Source organism: Danio rerio, chromosome 23 (assembly GCF_049306965.1).
Source record: "Danio rerio strain Tuebingen ecotype United States chromosome 23, GRCz12tu, whole genome shotgun sequence".
In the NCBI taxonomy this organism is placed as follows: domain Eukaryota; kingdom Metazoa; phylum Chordata; class Actinopteri; order Cypriniformes; family Danionidae; genus Danio; species Danio rerio.
The window spans coordinates 48,310,001-48,335,614 of NC_133198.1; the positions used below are offsets into that span (position 1 = coordinate 48,310,001).

Sequence of the window (25,614 nt, forward strand, 5' to 3'; positions counted from 1 at the left end):
GTGTGTGTGTGTGTGTGTCAGGTGAATTTGCTTGTTGTCATGGCATGATGTGAAACTGTTTGAAGTAGAGCGATCTTTCATCACATTCCATATCGCCTTAAATGACATTATGTGCATGTAGATTCAGAACAAATGAAGTGGGCCTGTAGGAGGCGGAGCCTTCTGTCAGCAACAGTTAGCCCTGCCCACTTCAGTAACATGCACTTTGCACAAATAATGCCCATTCTTACCTTGGAAAGATCTAAGATACCCACCCACTTCATTAGCATGCATTGTGAACCTAGAGGAACCTTATTTATACCAAGTAAGATCTCTGAAGGCCCTTACCCACTTTATTGCACAAAAAAGAATCACCATTCTTACCAAGGGAGGAGCTCCGAACAGCTCCACCCATTTTATTTGCATACAGCTTGCACAAAGAATCCCTGTTCTTACCTTGGAAGAGCTCAAAAGAGCCCCACCCACTTTATTACCATACATTTTAAACCTAGAGAAACCTCAATTATGCTTGGGGAGGGGCTCTGAATAGGCCCGCCCACTTCATTAATATACTACTTGCATAAAAAATCTCCATTCTTTCCTCGAAAGAGCTTAGAGGAGCCCCGCCCATTTCATTAGCATGCATTTTGAACCTAGAGAAACTTAATCTATACAGTACTTGTGATGGGCTCTGAACTGCCCCACTTACCTAATTAACATACTACTTGCCCAATGAATCCCGTTTTTACCTTAGTAAGAGCTCAGAAGAGCACCATTAATTTAATTTGCATACTTTTTGAACTTCATTTATACTGGAGGAACTCCCAACAGCCCCGCCCATTTCATTAGCATAGAACTTGCACAAAGAATCCCATTCTTCGGAAAGAGCTTAGAAGTGCTCCACCCACTTCATTAACATATACTACACTTCACTTAAAGAATCCCCATTCTTATCTAGGGAGGAGTTCAGAAGAGTCCCGCCCACCTCATTAGCATACCCTCCTGCTAAACACTGACTGTGTGTGTGTGTGTGTGTGTGTGTGTGTGTGTGTGTGTGTGTGTGTGTGTGTGTGTGTGTGTCTGCAGTGGACGTGACTCTGGAGCCGCTGGAAGGAGCAGAGACGTACGTCAACGGGAAGCAGATCAGCGAGTGTGTGCTGCTCAGGCAGGGTGAGTGTGTGTTTGGGGCTGTCAGTCAAGCGAAAATGAAAACTAAACACGAAGAAAAACTATTGGTTTAATGAAAAACATTTTCATTTACTGAAATAAAATATGAAAGTTCACAGTGAATGAAAAACTAAACAAAACTCACAACAGTCACTGCAAAAACTGACTGAAATCAAATCATAATTAGCAAAAATAATGATTAAATCGGGGCGAAGCAGTGGCGCAGTAGGTAATTCTGTCGCCTCACAGCAAGAAGGTCGCTGGTTCGAACCTCGGCTCAGTTGGCGTTTCTGTGTGGAGTTTGCATGTTCTCCCTGCATTCGCGTAGGTTTCCTCCGGGTGCTCCGGTTTCCCCCACAGTCCAAAGACATGCGGTACAGGTGAATTGGGTAGACTAAAATTGTCCGTAGTGTATGAGTGTATGTGTGTGAATGTGTGTGTGGATGTTTCCCAGAGATGGGTTGTGGCTGGAAGGGCATCCACTGCATAAAACCTTGGATAAGTTGGCAGTTCATTCCACTGTGGCGACCCCGGATTAATAAAGGGACTAAGCCGACTAGAAAATGAATGAATGAATACTTAAATCTAAAAAAAAAATAAATAAATAAAATAAAATAATAATAAAAAAAATTAATGAAACAAACTAAAAGCTAAACTGAAATTTCCAAAGCACTTTCACAATGCTGATTGTGTCAAAGCAGCTTAACAGATGAAGATGATAATAAATCGAAACACCTTCAGTCCAGTTTTCACAGATGAAGTTCAGTTCAGTGTAATAATGTAAATGTCACTGCTGAAAGCCCAAAACACTGAAGAGCAAATCCAACAATGCGCTCAAACTAATTGAAAACATGCTAAACAGTAATAATAATAAAGTCAATCAATAGTTACTGTGAAAGCGCTATACAAATATACTTGAATTGAACTGAACATGACTGTAAGCTCGTCCTCTGGTGCCGCAGGTAACCGTATCGTGATGGGGAAGAGTCACGTGTTCAGGTTCAACCACCCGGAGCAGGCGCGTCTGGAGCGTGAGCGCAGTACCTGTGTGGAGCAGCAGGGGGAGCCGGCAGACTGGAACTACGCCCAGAGGGAGCTGCTGGAGAAACAAGGCATCGACATCAAGCTGGAGATGGAGAGGAGGTCAGGAGTCAACACAGTAACCTAAAATTGGCTAGATACATGCTGGCCGAGAAAGCTTAACATGCTGCAGTTAAAGAAAACAATGCAATTACAAAAAAAGACCAGCAAATTAAGAAAAAATTCTCGTCAGTTTGACAGTGTGTTGCAAATCCTCACACATTAAGGGTGCTTTCACACCTAGAGTTTTGTTTCAGAACCTGTCTCGTTTGCCCAGTTCATTTGGCATATGTGAAACCACCGATCGCGCTCAGATCTGCGCCAAATCAATCGATCCGAGATCGCCTAAATGAGGTGGTTTCGGCTTGATTGAAACGAACTCTGAAGCGGATCGATTGCAGTGAGAAAGCGATACGATCCGAGCCCGGCCATACGGCTAAATGAAGAGGGAATTATGAGTAGATCATTCCAGACATCCCAAGTCTCCCAGGAAGTTCTGGAAGTCTCCCACAAATGCACAGAGACTCCCGGATGCCAGCAAATGAGTGATAATCTCCTGCAAATCGCGCTTCTTCTCCCGGTCCTCAAATAAGCAAAATAATTTTATCACGAATCGAAAAACAAGATTATTTTGCTGACCCCATTGGCAGATTATTTTGCTGGATGGCATATTATTTCTTAAAGACACTATGTTTTGCTTGTCTAGAAAATGCTTCTTGATTTAAGAATTTGTAGATATTTGGACTAAAAACAAGACAAAAAATCTAAGTAAGAAAGACATTTTTTGCAGTGTAGGTTTTTATAATGTTTTAAATGTTTAATCATACACAATTCTGCCTTGAGTGGCTTAAAACGAATGCATTTAACTGAGTAGACGTGTGCTGACAGTGTATTCACCTTTGGTTTGCCTTTGTCAATCTCAGGTTACAGGATGTGGAGATTCAGTATCGACGAGAGAAAGAAGAAGCAGATCTGCTGCTGGAGCAACAGAGACTGGTGAGAGACAGACAGGTGTAAAATACGTGTGCCTAGAGTGTGTGTGTGCGTGTGTGTGTGTGCAGGTGTGTGCGTATGTGTGTGTGTGAAGTTTCAGCTCAAAATAGCACACTAATAATGTTCTCTAGCTCTCTGAAACTGACACGTTCAGGCTTTGATCTTAATCATGTTTTTTTTTGTGACTGTCGCTTTAAAGGGCACATTGTTTACCCCCTTTTTAAGATTTAATATTAACATTATTGTTGTTCTGAGTGTGCCAGTTTAGGTTCAGTTCAACACACAGTTCAGGGGCCTCATGTATCAACGCTGCGTACGCAGCGAAAACTTTGCGTACGCCAGGTTTCACGCTCAGAATCGCTCACGTTTGGATTTACTAACGATGAACTGAACGTGGGAATGTGCGCAGCTTCACGGCAGCTTTCTGGCTGGCGTACGCACATTTTTTGTGCGTGTCTGTTTTATTTCCATTGGCGACTCCTAGAGGCAGTTGTGTTAAATTGCACTCTACAAAGTGTCTGAGCCTTGCAATGGCAGCTGTATGAGACAGGTTCATCTAGCAGGTATATAAGGTTTCCATACCATACAGTTGACCAGCCAAACATTAAAGCTCAATTTGCAGCGGTCGCCTGTTTTCCCAATGTAATCTGAGCTATCTACTGCACACACATTGCTATAAAGACACTATCTGAAGATGAATTTGCATGCGTGAATCAGAAACATTTCCATTCAATAAATGTGCAAATAAAATATGATGCACAGACTTATTGATGATTCCTACTTGTCTTTCTCGTGATAAATAGTGGGCAAAATCTGATATGTAGCGGGGAAAAAAAGAAGAATGAGTTCATCAGACGCTGGATTCGAACTGAGTTCAAGCTCGAACGTGTCAAAACATGTTGACATGCGTTTTACGAGCTGCTCCACTGAGACTGTTTAGGGTACTGCAACATTTCACACCTATAAATGACACTATTTCTTTTCTAATGCACTCAGTGCGATGTTCAGACCCAGCTGTGTTAACCGCATCAGCTAAACTCTCCCACTCTATTTTTTTCTTTTGTTGTTAATCCCGGAGGACAAACTTGCAAATAACACAGTTTTTCTCCGGTCTACCTCCGAAAGCAGCACTTCCAATTCACATTCTGTTCAAGTTTCTCTTCTTGCTTGCTTTTTCCGTTGCTTTTTCGTTGGGTTTTGCCAAAGTAGAGTCATTAGCATATTCATACGGGGGAGGAGGCAGGGAGGGGTTTTGTGCTCGTGCATGTTGTGCTCAGTTTCTCGTTCATTCAGATGTACAAAAGAATATGCGTGAGATTCGGCGTACGCAGTGTTTCATACATCTGAATTTTTTTCTGCGTACGCACATTTACAGCTGTGTTTGTACGCAATGTTTTAGTATGATTTCCACGCAAGTCTTCGTACATGAGGCCACAGGTGTTTTCATTTTAATGTGTTAAAGTGTGATGTTGTGGGTGTGTACATAGCTCGCTGTTTTAGGGGCGTGTTGCTTCACATGAAAATTAGTTTCAAATTCCCGCCCAACATATCAAGGGGGCGGAGCCAAGAGCTCGCCCGCTCTGTGTTTGGCAACAAACAGGCAGACAGTCACTGCATGAGAGGATCAGCATTCAGCCGTACATGTACGCCTCGGCCACAGACCAAGCAGAGAGTACACAATCATTCATGTCTTTGTATAGTTTCTCAGCCAACTGTGTGCTAGTTTAAAGTGTCGAGCTTGTACACAGACTAATAACCAAGCACACTTAATTAACTTTGACTGAGGCACCGGATGACCCGCTTAGAGCCGCGACACGGCACACCAAACACGGACATTCGCATGTTCAGATGGCACTCTGTGGTAGAGATCTGCGCGGGATTAATAATTGATTCCGGCCAGGTTCTATCCCGAATCCGACTGCTTCCGCTTATATTCAGCATTTGTTGTCCCGCTACCCGCCGCGCCCGTTCCCGCTAACGAGCGGGCTGAGAACAAAACCGAAAACCACCCAGCTATACAGAGTCCAGACAGCCTATAACAAGCTGTCTGTATAAACACACACACACAAGCACGCTCTCTCTCTCTCTCTCTCTCTCTCTCTCTCTCTCTCACACACACACAGACAGCAGCACAAAGGTCTCTCTCTCTCATTCGCGCGCACACAGCAACAAAGCGGCACGCATGTGAGGCAAAGGCGCTCGCACTTTACAGCTGCACCTACAGTAGTTAAGATCACACTCACATGGAGCTTCTGTGACCACGAGAAATGCAAACGGCTGAAGTTTAAGGTAGACGCAATGAAAAGTACACGTTTGCAAACCTACCGAATGCTGATCCTGTGTTGAGCCCAATGAGCCTCACATCTAAAAATAGAGCACGGGTGTTCCTCTAGTGACACCGCTTTGACTCACACGCTGAAAATGGCGGACCTGAAACAACAAACTGAGGATATGGTGACATGTGCCTGTCAATCAATGGCAGGCACTTTTTTCCAGGGGTTTCAGTACAGCGTAACCGCTATTACGTCATCGGGTGGGCGTGGCCTATCTGTGAATTTGCATAGGTCACGGATCATGCGCAGATTGTGAAAACAGCCGTTTGATTCAGATACCTGTACGTATTCGCAGGGGTTTCGTGTCCAATGCCTTTTATATGCAGTACAAAATAGCTGTCCTGATCAGGTGTTTCATGTGAAGTCAGTGTGTTATATTAATCAAATTAACTTAAGATACCTCTCAGATTACATTAATACTGTTATAACTTAAGATACCTGTCCTGATCCCAGGGATTTTGTGTCAAATTCTTCATATATCATATACAGTAACATCAGATACCTGTCCTGATCTCAGGGGTTTCATGTATGATCACTTTTATATTAGTTAACATCAGATACCTGTCCTGATCTCAGTTGTTTTATGTATGATGACTTTAAATAAAAATAGAAAATAAATATGTGTTATGTTAATTAACTAAGATCGAGAAAGAAAAATTAACCACGATTTATTACAGAAAATGTGGTATTTATTTGTTTAAACATGACTGAATACCATATTTTAAACTACAAAAACACGGTTAATCTTACCACAACCATTATTATTTGGTTTAAAATGGAAGTACAAAAGCCCAGAGACAGTAAAACGGATTAAAACGAGGTCAGCTGTTTTTGTTAATGAAATCTTTAAAATATAACATTATAAACACAAAAAAAAATAACCTGTTTGATTGTTTTTTCCTTCGTTATCCACCGCGGTAGGTTCTTTATCCATAATCATCCTGTTTGAAATGACCGCGCTAAAAAAGAACCTGTACTGCGCATGATCGGTGACCTCTCAGGGGCGTTTCCCAAACACCGACCGAGCCACGCCCATTTTACGTCGTGGTAATGAAACCCCTGGAGTTTAGTGCATGCCGTCAATCAATATTGGTGGGCGGGGGGACCGCACTCCTACGTCAAGTTGCGGTCGCTCTAAAAACCGCTCCAATTGGTCCACCGTTTTTTTGTTGTTAAATTGAAAAAAAAGAACGGTGTGTGTTTATATCAGCCCAATATGACGGTCTATACACTATATATATACACATGTCTGTCCAGACAACTTGAAAAGTAGATTTTTCACCATAGGTGCCCTTTAAATCAAATGAGATTGTGCTGTTTTCAGAGGAGGGCGGAGCTATAGATGCCTGTGTGTCAGCATCGTGGCAGATTAAACACAGGACCAATGTTATCTGTGTGAAAATGACAAAATGTGTGCAGAAGTGTGTCAGATTGTGAGACGTTATTAGAGAAAGAGCCAGTCCAAATGCAGAAGCAGATGCTCAGGCTGATTGTAGATTAGCAAAACACACTTCTTTTTTTTTTCATGAATTAACTTGCACAGATTAATTGTTCACCTGATGAATAACAGTCTGTCTAGCAAAATAAACACTGCATATTTTGATTTGACCCAGACTTTAATACTAGATGCTTGCTCTGTGTGTTCAGTATGCAGATTCAGACAGCGGCGATGATTCTGACAAACGCTCCTGTGAGGAGAGCTGGAGACTCATCTCATCCCTCAGAGAGAAACTTCCAGCCAACAAGGTAAAGTGAAGTGTATTGTTGATATTGTTGATATTGTTTTGTTCAAGTTATGCAATATCAGGGACTTTTGTTTTGCAGTTTGATGTTAGTATATCAGTATTGCTCTTTTTAAGGTTATCTATATTCTAGTGTGCTCCAAAACAGCGGCAAAATTTGTGTTTAGATGATATCCGCTTGTTAAGTGGTGACGTGTTGGTGACGTATGTAATACTTTTTCCGGGTCCAAGCCGCCACTCATTTGAGTTGAGAAATTATTAGTTTATGATCACTTTTAATTCATATCACACATGAAAGTTAATGTTATTGTTACGTCCTTTTAGATGTTAATATTAAACTAGGAGTAGATGACACAACATACATTAGTTTAATGTGTGTGACAAGCGGATGGAGAAAGAAATAAACTGAATCAAATAATCACTGCAATTATTTATTGCCCATATATCCCATGAAAACCAGTGAAAATATATTATACAGTGAAAGAAAAATATTTACAATGATTAAATAATGAATTACCTGGGGGGAGAGGAAGTAGTTGATTGTGCTTAAATCAACGAAATAAATATAACAAAACTCAGTAACTGTTTTCACCAAACTAAACTAAATATGAAAAGAAAAGCATGAAAAGAAACATCTTCAACGTACCAAACGTCTTAACTAAACTGCTCTAACTAAAAATAAAACATACAGAAAACAGCACATCCTCCTGAACCTAGTGAACTAATACAAAATATCAATCTGAGTGTTGTATATGTATATCGCGCGACTTACTCACTCCTACACCTCTCCGGGGCATCACTCAAACATGTCAGTTAACTGGACAATTTCACAAGCATTATTAAATCGCAAACTTTAGACAAGAGCATTAAACAAGCAAAACACATTCTCTCAGACTAGCCCTCGCAAGAGAGACTGTCCTCACAGAGACCCACAGAAAGAATAAGAGCGAGAAGTGGCGAGAAGGAAAGAGACAGAGAGAGAGAGAGATCGCCATTGCAGTTTGGGCTCGGCTTTTAAACGCTACGCCAACCAGCGATTGGTGGCGCAAACCCAGCGTCAGCGGCCATCGTCATCAGCACGAAATGCGGATCCTCCAATGCCGTTCGTACCTGTAACACATGCATGAAACGACACACCCACATACAAACGAACGCACACACTTATCCAAAATACGTTCTGCAAGCGAACGTTACAGTTATATAAAGTCATAGTGTACGCAACAATCTCTGGGCTTGCTGCATAACAAATTCCAAAAATTTAACAATTTATGAAAAAAATTGTCACTTTCTGGCCATCGGATATTAGGCATGGACATATATACTGCCATCGTGATTTTAGAAAACATTAAATCGCTTTGTAAACGTTTATAATTACCACTTCTTGAGTCTCCCCATTCAGTTGAATAGAGCACTTGGACCCTGAGGCCACTCCGCGTGACGTCACACTTAACAAGATGTAAAGAACTGTACATTTCTAGTCAAACCATTCTTCTGCAATCTCATACCAAAAACGGAAATAAGGGCAGTATTAATAGCTATAAATGTGGGATATTATGTGATTGAATTGTATTGCAATATGGAACAATTAAATGTTGATGTTAAATCAAAAGTAATTCACAACTACTTGAAAATGAGATGATATATAATATAACTATAATTCTCTACAATTACAACTGAATTAATTACAAATAACTGTATAAAATAATAAAATATGAAATGATAAAACATGTGATATAAATTGTACCCAGCTTAAATTAAAATTAAAGTTACCAGAGATAACCAGAGACAAAGAGAGCAGGCCTAGAAGTTAAGGCTAATTTATACTTCTGCGTCAAATGCTGGCGTATGCTACGGGGTCGTCGCATAGCCCTTCGCCGTGGCCGTCGGCGTCGCTGACGCGCACCTCTCAAAAAATGTAACTGCACGTTGCAACGACGCGTAGCGCAAGCTCTGTGATTGGTCGGCTTGGTAGCGCTGACGAGTCTGGGCGGCACCGAGAGCCGCGTGAATGGTGCGAGCCTGATGGAGCGATTGTCCCGTGAGTCCCGTGAAGGAGCTCCGGATGGAAAGATTTGTTTTGTGTTTACTTCATAGTTAAAGTTTTTGCACGTCCACCGGTTTCTGCCTCAAAATGAGCGAGTTTGAGCCACTTGTACATCCCGGAAGTGTTCAGGAAAAGCAAAACAGCAGCGAAGAAACTCGACACAGAGGAACATTTACACCTCACTGCCTACTAGCGTTTCGGAAAGTGTTAATGCAGAAGTATTAATGCACAGCTACGCGCATTGCATGCACCGTGGGTTACGCCGGTCACTTGACAATCATTTTGCCTGATTATAGTATAGTCAGAGAAGATAGACTCCAGAGGAGGAGAGGAGCAGAGCAGGAGAGTGCAGTGACAGAAAAGACAGGCCAGGAAAAGAGACAGAGTAGAGTTTTTCACCCATTTTGTATCTTTCTTGACCATGTGACTAAATCCCAAATGCTGAGTCATTCAAACTGACCAATTAACATGTGACCACATCATAAAAACCCCAAAGTCCACACACCAGGCCCTGATCTTATTAGTATCTGCCTTTGGAGTTAGGCCCCATTTACACGAGTGCCTTTTAGTTTTAAAATTGCATTTTAGATCAAAAACGATCCGCGTCCACACTAGTGTTTCACCTAGCGTTTCTGAACATATCTCCGTCCACACTACTCCACCAAAAACGTATATCACGGGACCATTCGCGCACTCTGGGCATGCGCGTTCTAGTATAAACAGGAAGCATGCGTCTCGCTCGACATTTGGTTATTGTTAGTCAACAAACACCGGTTGAACATTAAACGCGATGGCAAAGAAAGCAAGAGAGGTATTTTTGTGGACAGACGACGAGGTCGAGTAACTAAACGTAACAAATGAATAACTGCACAATGACGCCTAAAACAGACAATAGTGCAAACAACGCTCCCATTTCTGTGTCCATGTTGTGGTTTACAGTGAACGCTGGTCTGGAGTCTTCCGGTAGCGTTAAAGCCATGTGTTATAGTCATGTGATAGGGGCTTGACGAATAAGGGAAGGATACGCAAAAGATGACACAAAAGCCCCAATCAGGTAGCGAATCTCAGCAGCCCCGCCTCCGTTTTCAGATGTCTCCGTTTTCCCCCATCCACACTGAGACGGAGCAGCAGTGTTTTAGAGTGAAAACAGCTAATCAAGCGTTTCCAAAACACTCCGTTTTAGGCACTCGAAAACTCCAGCTTAGAGTGGACGGATGGCGTAATCGTAGCAAAACTAACGTGTTTTCAAACTAAAACGCATTAGTGTAAACGGGGCCTCAGTATAAACCTTCTTGAGTCAAAAAGACATGTTTTGTCATACAAACAAATGCATATGACCATTTAGCCTCTTACACATTTTACCTTGGGGCCGCTAGACACTGGGTGAGGCTGGGCCATATTAGCTTCATTCATTCATTCTTGTCAGCTTTGTCCCTTTATTAATCTGGGGTCACCACAGCGGAATGAGCCGCCAACTTATCCAGCAAGTTTTTACTCAGCGGATGCCCTTCCAGCCGATCTCTGGGAAACATCCACACACACTCATACACTATGGACAAATTAGCCTACCCAATTCACCTGTACCGCATGTCTTTGGATTGTGGGGGAAACCGGAGCACCCGGAGGAAACCCACGCGAAGGCAGGGAGAACATGCAAACTCCACACAGAAACACCAACTGAGCCAAGGTTCGACCCAGCGACCTTCTTGCTGTGAGGCGACAGCACTACCTACTGCGCCACTGCCTCGCCATCCGCACAAGGTTTTCCACAATAAATGAATTACTTTATTAATTATTAATTTCTAGGGATGTAACGGTATTGTAAATACCGTCATACCGCAATATTAAATTTTTTCGATATTACCGAAGTCGCATGACTCGGTAAAACTGTATAGATCTTCAGAGAAAATTTGCTCAGGCGAATGAAGCGAACGGGAGGTAGCTGAAACTTCATTTCCCATCAGCCCCGGCGTGGCCATAATCCTTTGCGGTCTGTTGTCGCTACAGATCCAGTAATGCGGAAATGGAGTGTGCTGCTAGTAGCGGAGATGAAAAAAAGATGGAAATGATCGAACCTAAAGCGGGTGTTGTCGCCGCGCGCGTGCTGAATAGCGGTGCTGTCGCGCGCGTTCTGATCAGCTGTGTTGTGGCGCGCGTATTGTAAAGCGCCGAGGGGGGGGGGGTTGAGCGCGCATACCAAGAGAGGTGTTGTCACGCGCCTACTGAAGGGCTGGACTGGACGGAGGGTGTGTCGCGTCGCGGGGGCACTTTTGATCGTTTTGGAAGGGCATTTTCTATCCAAGACTAAAAAGGGCATGTGCACTGCACAGGTTGAGCCCTATGTGTGCACGTGCCTGCAAGTTGGGGAATACGACTAATAACAGTCATGGGGACTGCAGAAACACAGCACACTGTTCAGATTGATGCAGACATTGACTTGTACCGCAAAGAGACCTCTATCTCACTCATGGTTTGTCTTCTCAAGTGGGGGAAAGACAATGCACAACGTTACCCACTGCTGTCAACATGGACCAAGTCATATCTCTCTTGTCCCAGAAACCTCAGTCCCAAATGAGAGGGTTTTTTCTGTTGCAGGGGACATTGTAAATACCCAGAGATACCAGCTTTTACCAGATTATAGTTATATGATAATTTTCCTTTAAACCCATCTCTATCTAAGTGAGTGATTAAATGTTGAATGTGATGAGTTTTTAACAATACTAAATTGAAACTTTATTTTTGTACATGGTTTAATAATTTTCTGTTATTAAAATTGAAGTTCCTGTTTCAAAGCTAACAGATAGATGGCTAATTTGTATGTCATTGACACTTTTGGCACTTTTTTGGAGTATTTTCAAAAGTTTTTTTTTTTCCTGTAAATGATTCAATAAATACCGTACCGTGACATTCATACCGAGGTATTACCGTACCGTGAAATTCTGATACCGTTACATCCCTATTAATTTCTAATTAGTTTATTTATTTTTTTAATAAAAAAAAAATATTTCAAAAATAAAAATAAAGAGATTTGAGAAGATTGGAATTTTTTAAACACAAATAAGATAAACAAACAAAACTAAAGCTAAACACTATTGGCTGTTTTAAACAAAGGGGAGGAGCTACTTGAGATTAAGTTGAGATTAATTCAAACATCGAATAGAAAATGCACATTTCAAAGCACTTCACTGGATCCTGTGTGTCTCCTGCTTGTGTTTCAGGTGCAGTCCATCGTGAAGCGCTGTGGTTTACCCAGCAGTGGGAAGCGCCGCGAGCCGCTCCGCGTCTACCAGATCCCCCAGCGGCGGCGCATCAGCAAAGCCCCGGAGCAGCTGACCCTGAGCGACCTCAAGCTGCAGGCGGTGAAGGAGATCTGCTATGAGGTGGCGCTCGGAGACTTCCGACACTCGCGGCGGGAGGTGGAGGCGCTGGCCATCGTCAAGATGAAGGAGCTGTGCCGCATGTACGGGAGACGGGACGCCGAGAAGGACGGCTGGAGGGAGGTGGCGGAGGACGTGTGGGAGACGGTGGGCATCGGGGACGAGCGGACGCAGGACACGGCAGACGCAGACGCAGAGAGCGCACGCAGCGGTGTCTACAACCTGAAGGCTCACATACACAAACTGACCGACATCCTACAGGAGGTCAAAGAGCAGAACAACATGAAGGACGAGGAGATCAAAGCCCTCAGAGACAGAATGATGAAGATGGAGAGCATCATACCGGTCGTACAGCAGGTACACACACACACACACTCATAGACATGTGCATACTTACATGTGCAGACACCCCCAATCACACCTAACAGGCTTTTTGTCTTTTTTTTTTTTTTTTTTTACTTGTTGTTTTTGGTCTTTTAGGAACAAAAAACCAGTGGGAACAAAATAAACTAGCAAACAAACATAATAATACACATATATAAATATACATACATGTATATATTATAGGTGGGCATAGATTAATTGTTTTAATGTACATTAATCTCACTGTAATCTTGGATTTAATCTAGATTAAAATGGCTCATTTAAATTCTGGCGAAGGCATTCAGAATATGTGCACTACCCAAATAATGATTAGAGGTAAGTCTTTTGGGTTTCTCAAGCCAGGTGGCGCATTAGACCAGTGGCGCATCTCCTGTTTCCAAAATGCATCACAAACTGCTTGAGGAACGGTTCTACTGTGATTATTGGTGATGAAAATAAATGATTTTCAATAAGATGTGCTTGTGTTTACTCACTGTTTATTCAGTTAAACATCAATGTTGAACTGTAGGCCTACAGTAGCTCCAAACAGCCATTATTAATGACCTTAATGCGACTAAAGTCATCACTGAACTAAACAGAAATGAATTAAGACATGTGGAGTATGCAGATATTAGTGGCGTTACTGAAGTAAACACTGCAATCAAACTATTACCGTCATATATTTTCCCACAAGACACACACACATGGTGAAATGCGGAAGTTTTTTTCTTTTCATTTGGCGTGCGTTATTAAATTCCACAACACTCTCACCAGTCCTTACTCCTTAAAGGGCCATGAAAGCCCCTCGTTTCAGCAGGGTGTTTTCACACCTCTACTTTGGAAAAAGTCAGAAAAGTGGGCGTGTCAAACTCTGTTTAGGGGGGAGTGTCGGAGGAACTAAAGTGGGATGGTGTGGGAGTGTCTATTTGGGCACGCGCGAGTTTCAGTTAAAATACTCACACACAGTAGAAAGTGATGGTGTTTAACCTACATGGACATCTGTAGTGGAATTATTTGCCAAATTATTAAATGTTGGACTTTAACTGCAGTTTGGCTCTTTCATTCAGGGTATTCATTCATGCCCCTCGCGACAAACGAGATATTTGATTCGAGGAACTGCTCTAAGCGTGTATTTTTCATGCAATGTTTGATACCGCACGGCGAATGAGCGAAAAAAAACCTCCACATTTCCCGGAAACTTAGATGCACACGGCAGGTAGCGTCAGAAAGCCGCGTGTGTTATTCCGGTCACAAAATGCGGTTAAAAACCCTACACGAGGTTAAAGTTTGGTTGTGGTGCTAACATGTTTACACTCGGTGCAATAGTTAACTTAGTTCGATACGAACAAACTGAATATACAAGTGAGCACTGGTCGCTCACTTACTAAATCTGTAGAGACAGGACAATCACCAGCAACTAGAGCCGCGTCTTTATGAAGAGAAGACTACAAGCGAATCCGGATCTCAGCGTTTGCAGATGAGAACAGCTCTCAGGTAAACAATAATCCTCCTTAGACACGTAAGTTATTGTTGTCGAGCGTCGCGTACACTGTTAATCCACACGTGACTCCAGCTGAGCTCTCACAGAGAGAAAATGAAAACGAAACTTAACGGCAGCAAACTATAAAAGCAACACTTCACGCTTGTTTTGCCAACACAACGTGGCGTCTCTGTCGTCTAAACACTGTGACAGTAATGAATATTAATGAAGTTGCACAATAGAGTGCGCTGATTGGTTTGAACCAAGCCTTACTCATGCATTAATGCATCACACTGTAGGACGTAATAAGACTCACTCTGGCTCAGACGTCCAGTCTGCACGCTGGAGTACACGCTATTATCTCATGACCGTGACGCAGCTTCAAAAATTAGTTTCAAACAGGAAGTACGAATTTGCTCATAATAACGCAAAATCAACCAATTTACACTTTTTAGTGAAATATAGGTGTCCTAATAGTGTTTTTAGCAGTGTGGGACACATATACCACTGTCAACAGCTCAACACATGTGTTTTAGTGTTTCATGACCTTTTAAGCTTGATTTATACTTCAGCGTCAGGTGACCGGCGTAACCCTCGGCGCATGCAACGCGTGTAGCTGTGCATTTATACTTCTGCGTGCTGTCTCTGTTGTTCTGCATTAACACTTCCGAAACGCTAGTTGGCAGTGAGGTGTAAATGTTCCTCTGTGTCCAGTTTCTTCACTGCTGTTTTGCTTTTCCTGAACACTTCCGGGATGTACAAGTGGCTCAAACTCGCTCATTTTGAGGCAGGAACCGGCGGACGTACAACAACTTTAACTATGAGGTAAACACAAAACAAAACTTTCCATCCGGAGCTCCTTCACGGGACTCCACACTTGTAAACAATCGCTCGCGCCATTCGCACGGCTCTCGGTCCCGCTTAGACTCGTCAGCGCTACCAAGCTGACCAATCACAAAGCTTGCGCTACGCGTTGTTGCGATGTGTAGTTACATTTTTTGAGAGGTGCACGTCAGTGACGCCGATGGCCACAGCGAAGGGCTATGCGTCAGTGCTGTAGCATACGCAACCGTTTGACACAGAAGTATAAATCAGCCTTTATTTGCGTCTAATAGGCCAGTTTGTCTCGGGGGCATAAATGAAATGTTTATGAGTGACTGCCGAACTGCAGTTAAAGTCACCCAAAACTACAGGAAACTCTTACATTACAGCACTTCACATGAACACCTTCATTATATTATTGTCTATTAAGGCAAATAAGTAGATTACAGATGTCCATGTAAGTGTAGTCAGTCGTGTCTTTAAAGTAAGTGACAGATCCAGAAGGGCGTCCTGCTGATTTGATTCAGAAGGGCACTGTTTTGTCAGACGGCTCACCGGTTTGACTTTCATTCACCATCATTCGTTTTAAAAAGCTCCCGCTCCATTTTATCTTTATATATTTTACTGGAACACATCAACTCTACAGGTGCCTGATAGTCAGATGTGGAGCTGACATTAATCAGATTCACTCTAGTGAACTGCATCCATGTTAGCACGTCACGTTTGATGTGCCTATTCATGGTAGGAACACACACAGGTTCGAAGACTCGTTCTCGCCACCTACAGGCCAGGTATACATCCGCGCTAAAATATCAAGCTGAAAGTCATCATAGCTTGTGTAGAATAGACCCAGCTCCCAACCAAACTTTGAGGATAGACTAACGGCGATGTTTTTTTTTATTGCCCGATAAGAGTCTCGCGTTAACACAAGCTGATAATGGCCCACCACTAATTCACATATATACACAAATACAAATATACATGCACATATAAAAAATATTAAATTAACCTCATCAAGAAAATAAATAAAGTATAAAATAAAATATAATATAATAAAAGGGTATTTACATCCAAATCAGGTGAACGCTGTAGGATTTACAAGAGTTTGCATAAGTGCCTCCCACTTGTTAAGGGTCCAAATGAAATTGGGACAGAATAATAATAAAATCAAACTTTCACTTTTTAATATTTGGTTGCAAATCCTTTGCAGTCACTTACAGCCTTACATCAGCAGACGCTGGGTTTCATCCCTGCTGGTACTCTTCCAGGCCTCTAGTCTTCAGTTCCTGCTCGTTCTTGCGGCATTTTCCCCTCAGTTTTGTCTTCCGCAGGTGAAATATATGCTCAATCAGATTAAGGTCAGGGGATTGACTTGGCCATTGCATAACACTCCACTTCTTTTCCTTCGAAAACTCTGTTTGCTTTTGCAGTATGCACTGGGTCATTCTCAATTTGCACTGTGAAGCGCGTCCAATGAGTTCTGAAGCATTCGGCTGAATATGAGCAGATAATGTTGCCTGAAACACTTCAGAACTCATCCTGCTGCTTTAGTCAGCATCACATCATCAATAAATACAAGAGAAGCAGTTCCATTGGCAGCCACACATGCCCACGCCATGACACCACCACCACCACCATGCTTCACTGCTTAGGATCATGAGCAGTTCCTTTCCTTCTCCATACTCATCTCTTCCCATCCTGCTGATACAAGTTGATCTTGATCTCATCTGTCTAGAGGATGTTGTTCCAGCACTGTGAAGGCTTTTTCAGAACTCTAATCTGGCCTTCCTGTTTTTGAGGCTCACCGATGGTTTACATCTTGTGGTGAACCCTCTGTATTCACTCAGGTTAGTCTTCTCCTGATTGTTCATCTTGACACACACACACACCTGCCTCCTGTAGAGAGTTCTTGATCTGGCCAACTGCTGTGAAAGGTGTTTTCTTCACCGGGGTAAGAATTCTTCAATTGTCCACCACAGTTGTTTCCATGGTTTTCCGGGTCTTTTGGTGTTGCTGAGCTCACTGGTGCGCTCTTTCTTTTGAAGAATGTTTTACACTGTTGTTTTGGCCACGCCTAAAGGTTTTGCTATCTCTCTGATAGGTTTGTTTTGTTTTTTTCTGCCTAATGATGGCTTGACTGATAGTGACAGCTGTTTGGATCTCATCTTGAGAGTTGACAGTAACAGATTCCAAATGCAAAGGGCACACTTGAAATGAACTCTGGACCAGGGCCGGAGTGGGACTCCTTTTCAGCCCTGGAGTTTCAAGCCTCAGACCGGCCCACCTCAGTTCACGACTGACTATATTAAAATAAGGTTGTAAGTGACCACTAAATCATTATATCCCTTTAAATAATTTTAGAGCATCAGAGCATGTCACGTGTTTCGGTAGCCTAGGTGACTAGTAGGTTAATCAGGCTAGCAGGAGCGAAGAGAAGACACGTTGCTGTGCGATTTATGGAAAAAGGAGGCTTAATCCTGCACAATTTATTTAATAGAACGCTTTGGGAAAGCGGAGCGAGGTATGTGAAGTTAATATTTAAGCCACATGAGTTCATTTGTATGTATATGTTAATCGTGAGCTCTGCCTTCTTAGTTGTTTCAAACTGTCTTCATATACTTCATTGTTTCACTTTCATATGTCGCTCTGTACATTATATCTTTATCTGTCATTATTCTGTATACGAGTTGTTTTTATTGATTTTTGTTGTTTCTTTGTGTAGTTTCACGGTGCTACGCAACGAAAGTTTAATGGCTCTCGTCTTGAGCATAATAAAGAATCAAGCACCCGTCAGAAACTCTGTCTCGTTCATGGAAACCAAAGGGCAGCTACAAAGGTCATTTCTAATTCAGTTTCAAATGACACTATCGCGTCTTTTTTGAGAAAACAGCTGCTTTAGAACTTCAAATGTTCAACAACACTAACAGTATTATATGTCTTAACAATAAAAATGAAAAAAATAAATTACTCAAATGAGGATCAAACACGGGTCGGTGGCCGGGTCGGGAATTCTCCCAGTCCTCCTGATTAGCCAATCCGGGCCTGCTCTGGACTTTTTATCTGCTCATTGTAATTAGGATAATGAGGGAATAACACACTTGGCTAGAAGCCAATTGTCCTATTACTTTTGGACCCATAACAAGTGGGAGGCACATAAGCAAACTGTTGTAATTCCTACAGCGTTCACCTGATTTGTATATCAATTCAAATTAAAGTCATCAATCCAGCTGTAATGTGATTAGTGAATGTAATGCTTAACTCTGTGTTTGTGCAGGATGACGATGAATCGGAGGATCTGCCCCCAGACGGTGATCAGGGGCGGGGCTTAGATGAGGATGACCATGGCTGTGTCCCCAAAGAGGAGCGTGTGTCCCGTTTGATGGAGGAAGACCCTGCCTTCCGCAGGGGTCGCATGCGCTGGCTCAAGCAGGAGCAGATGCGTCTGCAGAACCTGCAGCAGCAGCAGATCACCAAGCGGCTGCGCAGAGGGGGCGGGGCTGTGGGTGGGGACGGAGGCGTGGTCCACCTTCCTGGAACGGGACGCTTCATTCCCCCGCAGGACTGCAAGCTAAAGTTCCCCTTTAAGAGTAACCCGCAGCACCGGCTGTCCTGGGGACCCAACACATCAGTAGTGGTGGACGACCTTAAGGTAGATTGCAGTGATGGACGAAGCCCCGCCCCTTCTATGCCACTACTTCCTTTACCGTTCCAAATGCCAGTTGTTATGCGTGCACCCTCACCTAGTCGCCCTTGGCAACCTCGCCACCCTAGCAACGGTAACTATGTTAACGGCAATCAGTTTCCTCAGCAACAGCAGTGGCGCTACAGACGCAACTCGCTGGACGGATCCAGCATGCCTGCAAATCAAGGCTACTACGGCAACGGATTCCACCACAACAACAACAACAACGCCTCAGGCCGCGGTCGTTATCGGCGACAGTCGCCAGGCCCCTGTGCACGTGGCGACGGGGCGTACGCACAAACATACGCCAATCATCAGCGGCCAGCCTACCAGACGCTACCGCACACGCTCACTGATCAGCAGCACGGCAGAAACCAAAAACCGCAGGGCTACGTGACGCCGCCGCGCATGAGACGGCAGTACAGCGCCCCCGACCTGAAGAGCAAAGAAACGCCCGTCTGATGTGTGTGTGTGTGCTCCTTCTCTTACTGTCGATGAATGATGATGTCATGAAACCCCAGACGTGTTGCTTTGATTGGTCAGTGTGTTCGTTAACGCAGTCTCGTACAGTCAGACTATCACTGAATGAGTTTATTGTTACACTTTAGACAGGCAGAGACCCGTTCACATCACCCATGTAGAAATGGGATCAATGCAAGTACATGCAAATTATATAAATGATATTCAGGTTTATATTTTGTTTTCATATATACAGGACAGAGCTAAAGTTTGGACACATCGTCTTATTCAAAGAGTTTTCTTTATTTTCATGACTATGAAAGTTGTCGATTCACACTGAAGGCATCAAAACTATTAACACATGCTTTATTTCTCGAAGCTCATCAAGAGAACGCCAAGAGTGTGCAAAGCAGTAATCAAAGCCAAAGGTGGCTACTGTGAAGAAGCTAGAATATGACATGTTTTCAGTTTTTTCACACTTTTTTGTTATGTATATAATTCCACATGTGTTCATTCATCGTTTTGATGCCTTCAGTGTGACTCCACGATTTTCATAGTCATGAAAATAAACAAAACTTCTCAAATGAGAAGGTGTGTCCAAACTTTTGGTCTGTACTTATATAAATTAGATCATATCTGCAACAAATATTTCAAAATATGGCAGAATTGGCTGTTTACATGTGTATTTTTTCAATTATTGGAATTACAAATAGGCACATATGTTAAAATTTATTAAATGTAATTGCTTTGTATATTCACCCAAATATCAATACAAATATAAAATTATATATATGAGCAATATCACACGAGTAGCAGTGCGATATGGCTGTATATCGGCACTGGTGAGAGGTGTGCAATGGTGCCTTAGTGCCCCCACCAGTGCTGATTTACAGCCATATCGCACTGCTACGAGTGTGATATTGCGTTTATACAAGAGTTTAACGGCATAATTGTATATATAAAAACAAAATCAACATTGGGAGTCTCAAAAACCCTTTTATATGAGGAACTACTTTCTTCCGCATTGGATTCAAATCATAAGGTGACAGTTAAACAGCTGTAAAAACAGTTAAAAGCATCTTTTAAACTTTAGATCTGTAGTGTCTGCTGTTTGCTGGCTTTATGTGGGCGGAGTAATACACAAAGGGTAAAGAGGCTGTAGGAGTTCTGATATTGCAGAATATCACACGGCTATCAGCCAATCAGATTTGAGAACCAGAGAGAACTTTTGTATAAATATATATATATATATATATATATATATATATATATATATATATATATATATATATATATAATTAAGCACCCAAAAAACATATATGACATTTTGTATATGTGAAAAATACATTTGAAATCCATACTTGTATGTCATGTATGTAATTTGCATTAGGGATGCTCATTTCGGTTAATTTTGCCAACCGGCAACAGCTGCTCGTTAACCGAATGTTATCGGTTAACTGGCCGGATTAATGTTAAATTATTATTTAATTTTAAAAATATTAATTGATGTGTCTATTTTGTGCCTGACACATTAAATATTGCATTTTAAAATCCTAATTTAGTTTAACATGCGAACACCACCAAACATAACATACAAAGTTATCATTATCAAGTCATTGGATTTGTTTGCTTTGTGGATTAGGCTATGTGGGTTATTTTAAACTGGATATTTTAGAGGAACTACAGTCTAATAACTGTAATTATCCAACTGGGAAAAGTTGGTTTGTTGGTTGTACACTAAGTCTGACTGTTTTCTCAAATTGTGCAAATAAACAGAGGTGTTTATGACTCAGAAAACGCAGAAAGCGATTCGCTATAAAACCCATTCATTTCAATGGCTTCTGCCACATAAAGGCTATGCTTGTTTTCCCTTTCACACCGGACGCAGAAAGCGATTCGCTATAAAACCCATTCATTTCAATGGCTTGTACTGCAAAACGCCAAATAGTTCCTGCACTGACTAAAGCACAAGAGCAGCAAAGCAAAACGTTGACTAGCTCGAACTAGCATTCAAAACAGCTCATCATTCTGCTCTGTGGATATTCTGCTCATGTGCATGTATACTTATCTATGCAAGAACGGCACATGTTCACTGGAAAAGCATAGATCGTCCAAATAATTTACCGACTGGACATTTCTATGGAATATACTTGTTCCTGCTGCTTGCAATAGCTATACTGTCATCATGGCAACACTGCTAAAATGAAACCTCTTGACTCATTGAAATCTAAAATTTGGTTATTTTATTCGTCAGAAATTGCACAAAATTGCTTTATATGATTGTAATATATATAAATATAAATGTTTAGTTTTGGTTTTCGGGCAGCTGCATCCAAAATGTTTGGTTTCAGCCCAGTTTTAACATCGGTGCACCTCTAATAGTTATCATTGGATCATATGTGTTGTGAACGGATCTTTAGTTTGTGCAGACGAACTCTTAATCAGATAATAGCTTGTGTTTTGGAAAGCTCTTGTCATTTTAAGTGCAATATGCATGTGTGGGCTGTACGAGACTATTTTACCCAAACACACTGCCATCATGTTAATACTCACTCTGTGTGTGTGTTCAGATTCACGAACCCCTCAGCAATGACTCGCCGAGAACTAGCTGAGCATCCGATTCAAACTAGTTCAGGATGTTTGTATGTTCAGCCTCGATGTGCCTTAATGAGACTCGAATAACCTCAGAGATCACTGAAGGAAATGCTGTGTGTGTGTGTGTGTTGTGTGTGAGTGTGTGTGTGAGAGAGAGAGAACGAAGGAGAGAGAGATGTTAAATAACTGTGTGACATACAGGAAGTTTAGATACCTGATTTGGGATTCTTTTGAATCGGTTTTTGTAAATGATTCATCAGACTGATTCACATCTAAACAACTGTAAGTGTCTTGATGTAATGAATCATATTGATATGGATTCTGTTCATCACCAGCAGGAATTGCAAAGTTTTTACATTTTATTTACTGTTTAAGTAATGATCACGATTCACGAATGAATCAAACCGACTGATGTTCCTGGAAACTGAATCAGTGATAGACTCAAATCAAGAACCGGTTCATTGAACAGAACAGTCGGGTGAACTGATTCTTTGAATTGATTCAGACTGGAGGAATGATATGAGATGAGCAGGAGTGAAGAACGCATGAGTGTGTAGGACAGGGAGGATTATAAACTGATGATGAAAGTGATGTTCAGAGGTCAATGAAGTGGACATGTGGAGTGAAGGTGCGAGTTTTAGACTTTTTCCAAACTTCAGGATTTTTAAAGTTGTGAGCGAATGATCTGAAGACGTTTATCAGATGGCAAGAATGTTTTTGCTGTTTATGAACTATGATTTCTGTGCCTTTAGGCTACAGATAGCCGTTTGATCCGGTTTGACATTATTTTGAGTGGCAGATTTGATTCAGTTGTGTTTGCGCAATGTTGCAGTGGAGCATCATGCTGGAGGCTCGGTGGAGATTCACTGGGAAATTGGAGGGAAATCTACTGAGAGACCCTCCTGTGGGATTTTCACTGGCGATTCTCACATACGTTTAGATTCCTGACTGCAGATCAAAATTTAGATTAAGATTTCTACTGGAAATTCTCAGTTGTGTTCAGAATTTCCAATGAGATTCCCACTATTGTTTGGATGTCCATTGGATATTCCCACTTTTGTTTGAATTTCCACTGGAGATTCCCACTTTTAGCTGAATTTTCACTGGATATTCCCAATTTTGTTTTAATTTCCATTGAAGATTCCCACTTCAGTTTGAATTTCCATTGAATTTTTCCATTTTTTTTAAATTGCCATTGGATATTCCCACTTTAACTTGAATTACCACTGGATATTCCCACTTTTGTTTGGATTTCCATTGAAGATTCCCAAATTGGTTTACATTTTCGGTTGGAGATTCCCACTTATGTTTGAATTTCCATTGGAGATTCCCACTTTTAGTTGAATTACCACTGGATATTCCCACTTTAGTTTGAATTTCCACAGGATATTCCCACTTTTAGTTGAATTTCCACTGGATATTCCCACTTTTAGTTGAATTTCCACTGGATATTCCCAATTGTGTTTGAATTACCTCTGGATATTCCCACTTTTGTTTGAATTTCCACTGGATATTCCCACTTTTGTTTGGATTTCTATTGGAGATTCCCACTTTTAGTTGAATTACCACTGGATATTCCCACTTTTGTTTGAATTTTCACTGAATATTCCCACTTTTAGTTGAATTTCCACTGGATATTGCCACTTTTAGTTGAATTTCCACTGGATATTCCCACTTTTGTTTGAATATCCACTGGATATTCCCACTTTTGTTTGAATTTCCACTGGATATTCCCACTTTTAGTTGAATTACCACTGGATATTCCCACTTTTTTTGAATTTCCACTGGATATTCCCACTTTTAGTTGAATTTCCACTGGATATTCCCACTTTTTGTTGAATTTCCACTGGATATTCCCTCTTTTAGTTGAATTTCCACTGGATATTCCCACTTTTGTTTGGATTTCCTCTGGATATTCCCACTTTTGTTTGAATTTCCACTGGATATTCCCACTTTTGTTTGGATTTACATTGGATATTCCCACTTTTAGTTGAATTACCACTGGATATTCCCACTTTTGTTTGAATTTCCACTGGATATTCCCACTGAATATTCCCACTTTTGATTTAATTTCTAATGCATATTCCCACTTTTGTTTGAATTTCCACTGGATATTCCCACTTTTGTTTGAATTTCTATTGGAGATTCCCACTTTTGTTTGGATTTCCATTGAATTTTTCCATTTTTTTGATTACCATTGGATATTCCCACTTTAACTTGAATAACCACTGGATATTCCCACTTTTGTTTAGATTTCCATTGAAGATTCCCAATTTGGTTTACATTTATGATTGGATATTCCCACTTTAAGTTTGAATTACCTCTGGATATTCCCACTTTTGTTTGAATTACCTCTGGATATTCCCACTTTTGTTTCAGTTTCCACTGGTGATTTTAACTTTTCTTTCAGAAAGACATTTTTTATTCCTACTTTAGTTTTGATTTTCACTGCAAATTCTCACTTATGTTCAGTTTCTCATTTAGAGATCCTAACTGGAGACTCCCACTTTTATTTGAATTTCCCCTGGAGATTTACATTTACATGTGGAGTTACACTGAAAATCTTTACTAGATATTCCCAGATTTGTATAGATTTCATATGAGATTTTCTGTTATGTTTAGATTTTCAACAGATTTCCACTGGAGATCCCCACGTTTGGTTTGGATTTCTGCAGGAGATTTCCACTCGATATTCCCAGTGTTCTTCAGATTTCCACTGTATCCCATCTGATAGCTAATGAGACCTGCGGAGGCTTTTTGTGTGTGTGTGTGTTTAGATGCGGGAGGGCGGAGTTATGCGAGATTAGACATGACATCACTCAACCAGCACAGGAGCTTTCTGAACAAGACCTTTAACACTTCAGGACAATCTACTGATTGTGTCGTGTGTGTTTTGATGACGATGTCTCTCGTTTACACTCGCTTCCTTCTTTAATACGACACTTGTGTAGCTGCTTCTTGCTTTATTGGATTATAATTTAATTGATTAATCTGTTTGCGTGGTCACGTGTGTATGAGGAATTCGCTGTTCATTTGCACAAACACACACACACATTCATGCTTGACTTTGTGTGTGTGTGTGTGTGTTTTGTTTGATTTTGACGTTTGAGCCTCTTGTGTCTGATTGGACACGAGCTGCCGCTTCTGTTTCTGCTCTTCTGTTGCTCTTTTATTCTGGATTTTAAGTTACTTTTAAGTTTTAAAAATGTCTGGTTAAAAACCGCAAAACGTCAATAAAGGACAATATATGAAATCTTATGCTTCTGATGTTTTTGTTAACACAAGCCGACGTCTGTTCCTCCTAAAGATCTGATGTTTTTTAAACTAGTCTCTTTATCTTGTGCATGTTATTAAAATCTAAAACAATATCTGTCATTTTAAAATGGAGTTTTCAGAGTTCACACTTAGCTCATGATTTATACATAGCTTGTTCGGCATGCTGTTCCAGGAGAGAGCCCTGAGCTCAAGGGATCCTCGGGCCCAGGGCTCCCTCCTTTC

The 25,614-nt window shown here is 41.5% G+C and overlaps 1 protein-coding gene across 3 annotated transcripts in view; it reads left to right on the top strand.

The window, feature by feature from the left end:
• The window catches only part of si:ch73-375g18.1, a 64,336-nt gene extending 43,813 nt beyond the window's left edge, over nucleotides 1–20,523 (top strand). Inside the window, exons 18-24 of one of the 3 annotated variants that reach the window (XR_012398824.1) lie at nucleotides 1,066–1,149; nucleotides 2,109–2,289; nucleotides 3,150–3,222; nucleotides 7,200–7,298; nucleotides 12,557–13,072; nucleotides 18,655–20,316; nucleotides 20,415–20,523. Coding sequence is in view for 1 of the 3 variants with exons in the window: in XM_073939441.1 (XP_073795542.1) it covers nucleotides 1,066–1,149; nucleotides 2,109–2,289; nucleotides 3,150–3,222; nucleotides 7,200–7,298; nucleotides 12,557–13,072; nucleotides 18,655–19,524 (1,823 nt within the window). In the remaining 2 variants the exon portion in view is untranslated. Of the gene's footprint in view, nucleotides 1–1,065; nucleotides 1,150–2,108; nucleotides 2,290–3,149; nucleotides 3,223–7,199; nucleotides 7,299–12,556; nucleotides 13,078–18,654 lie in introns of those variants that run through there. The other 2 variants (XM_073939441.1, XR_012398825.1) reach the window with 2 other exon arrangements.
• The last annotated feature ends 5,091 nt before the right edge of the window (nucleotides 20,524–25,614 follow it).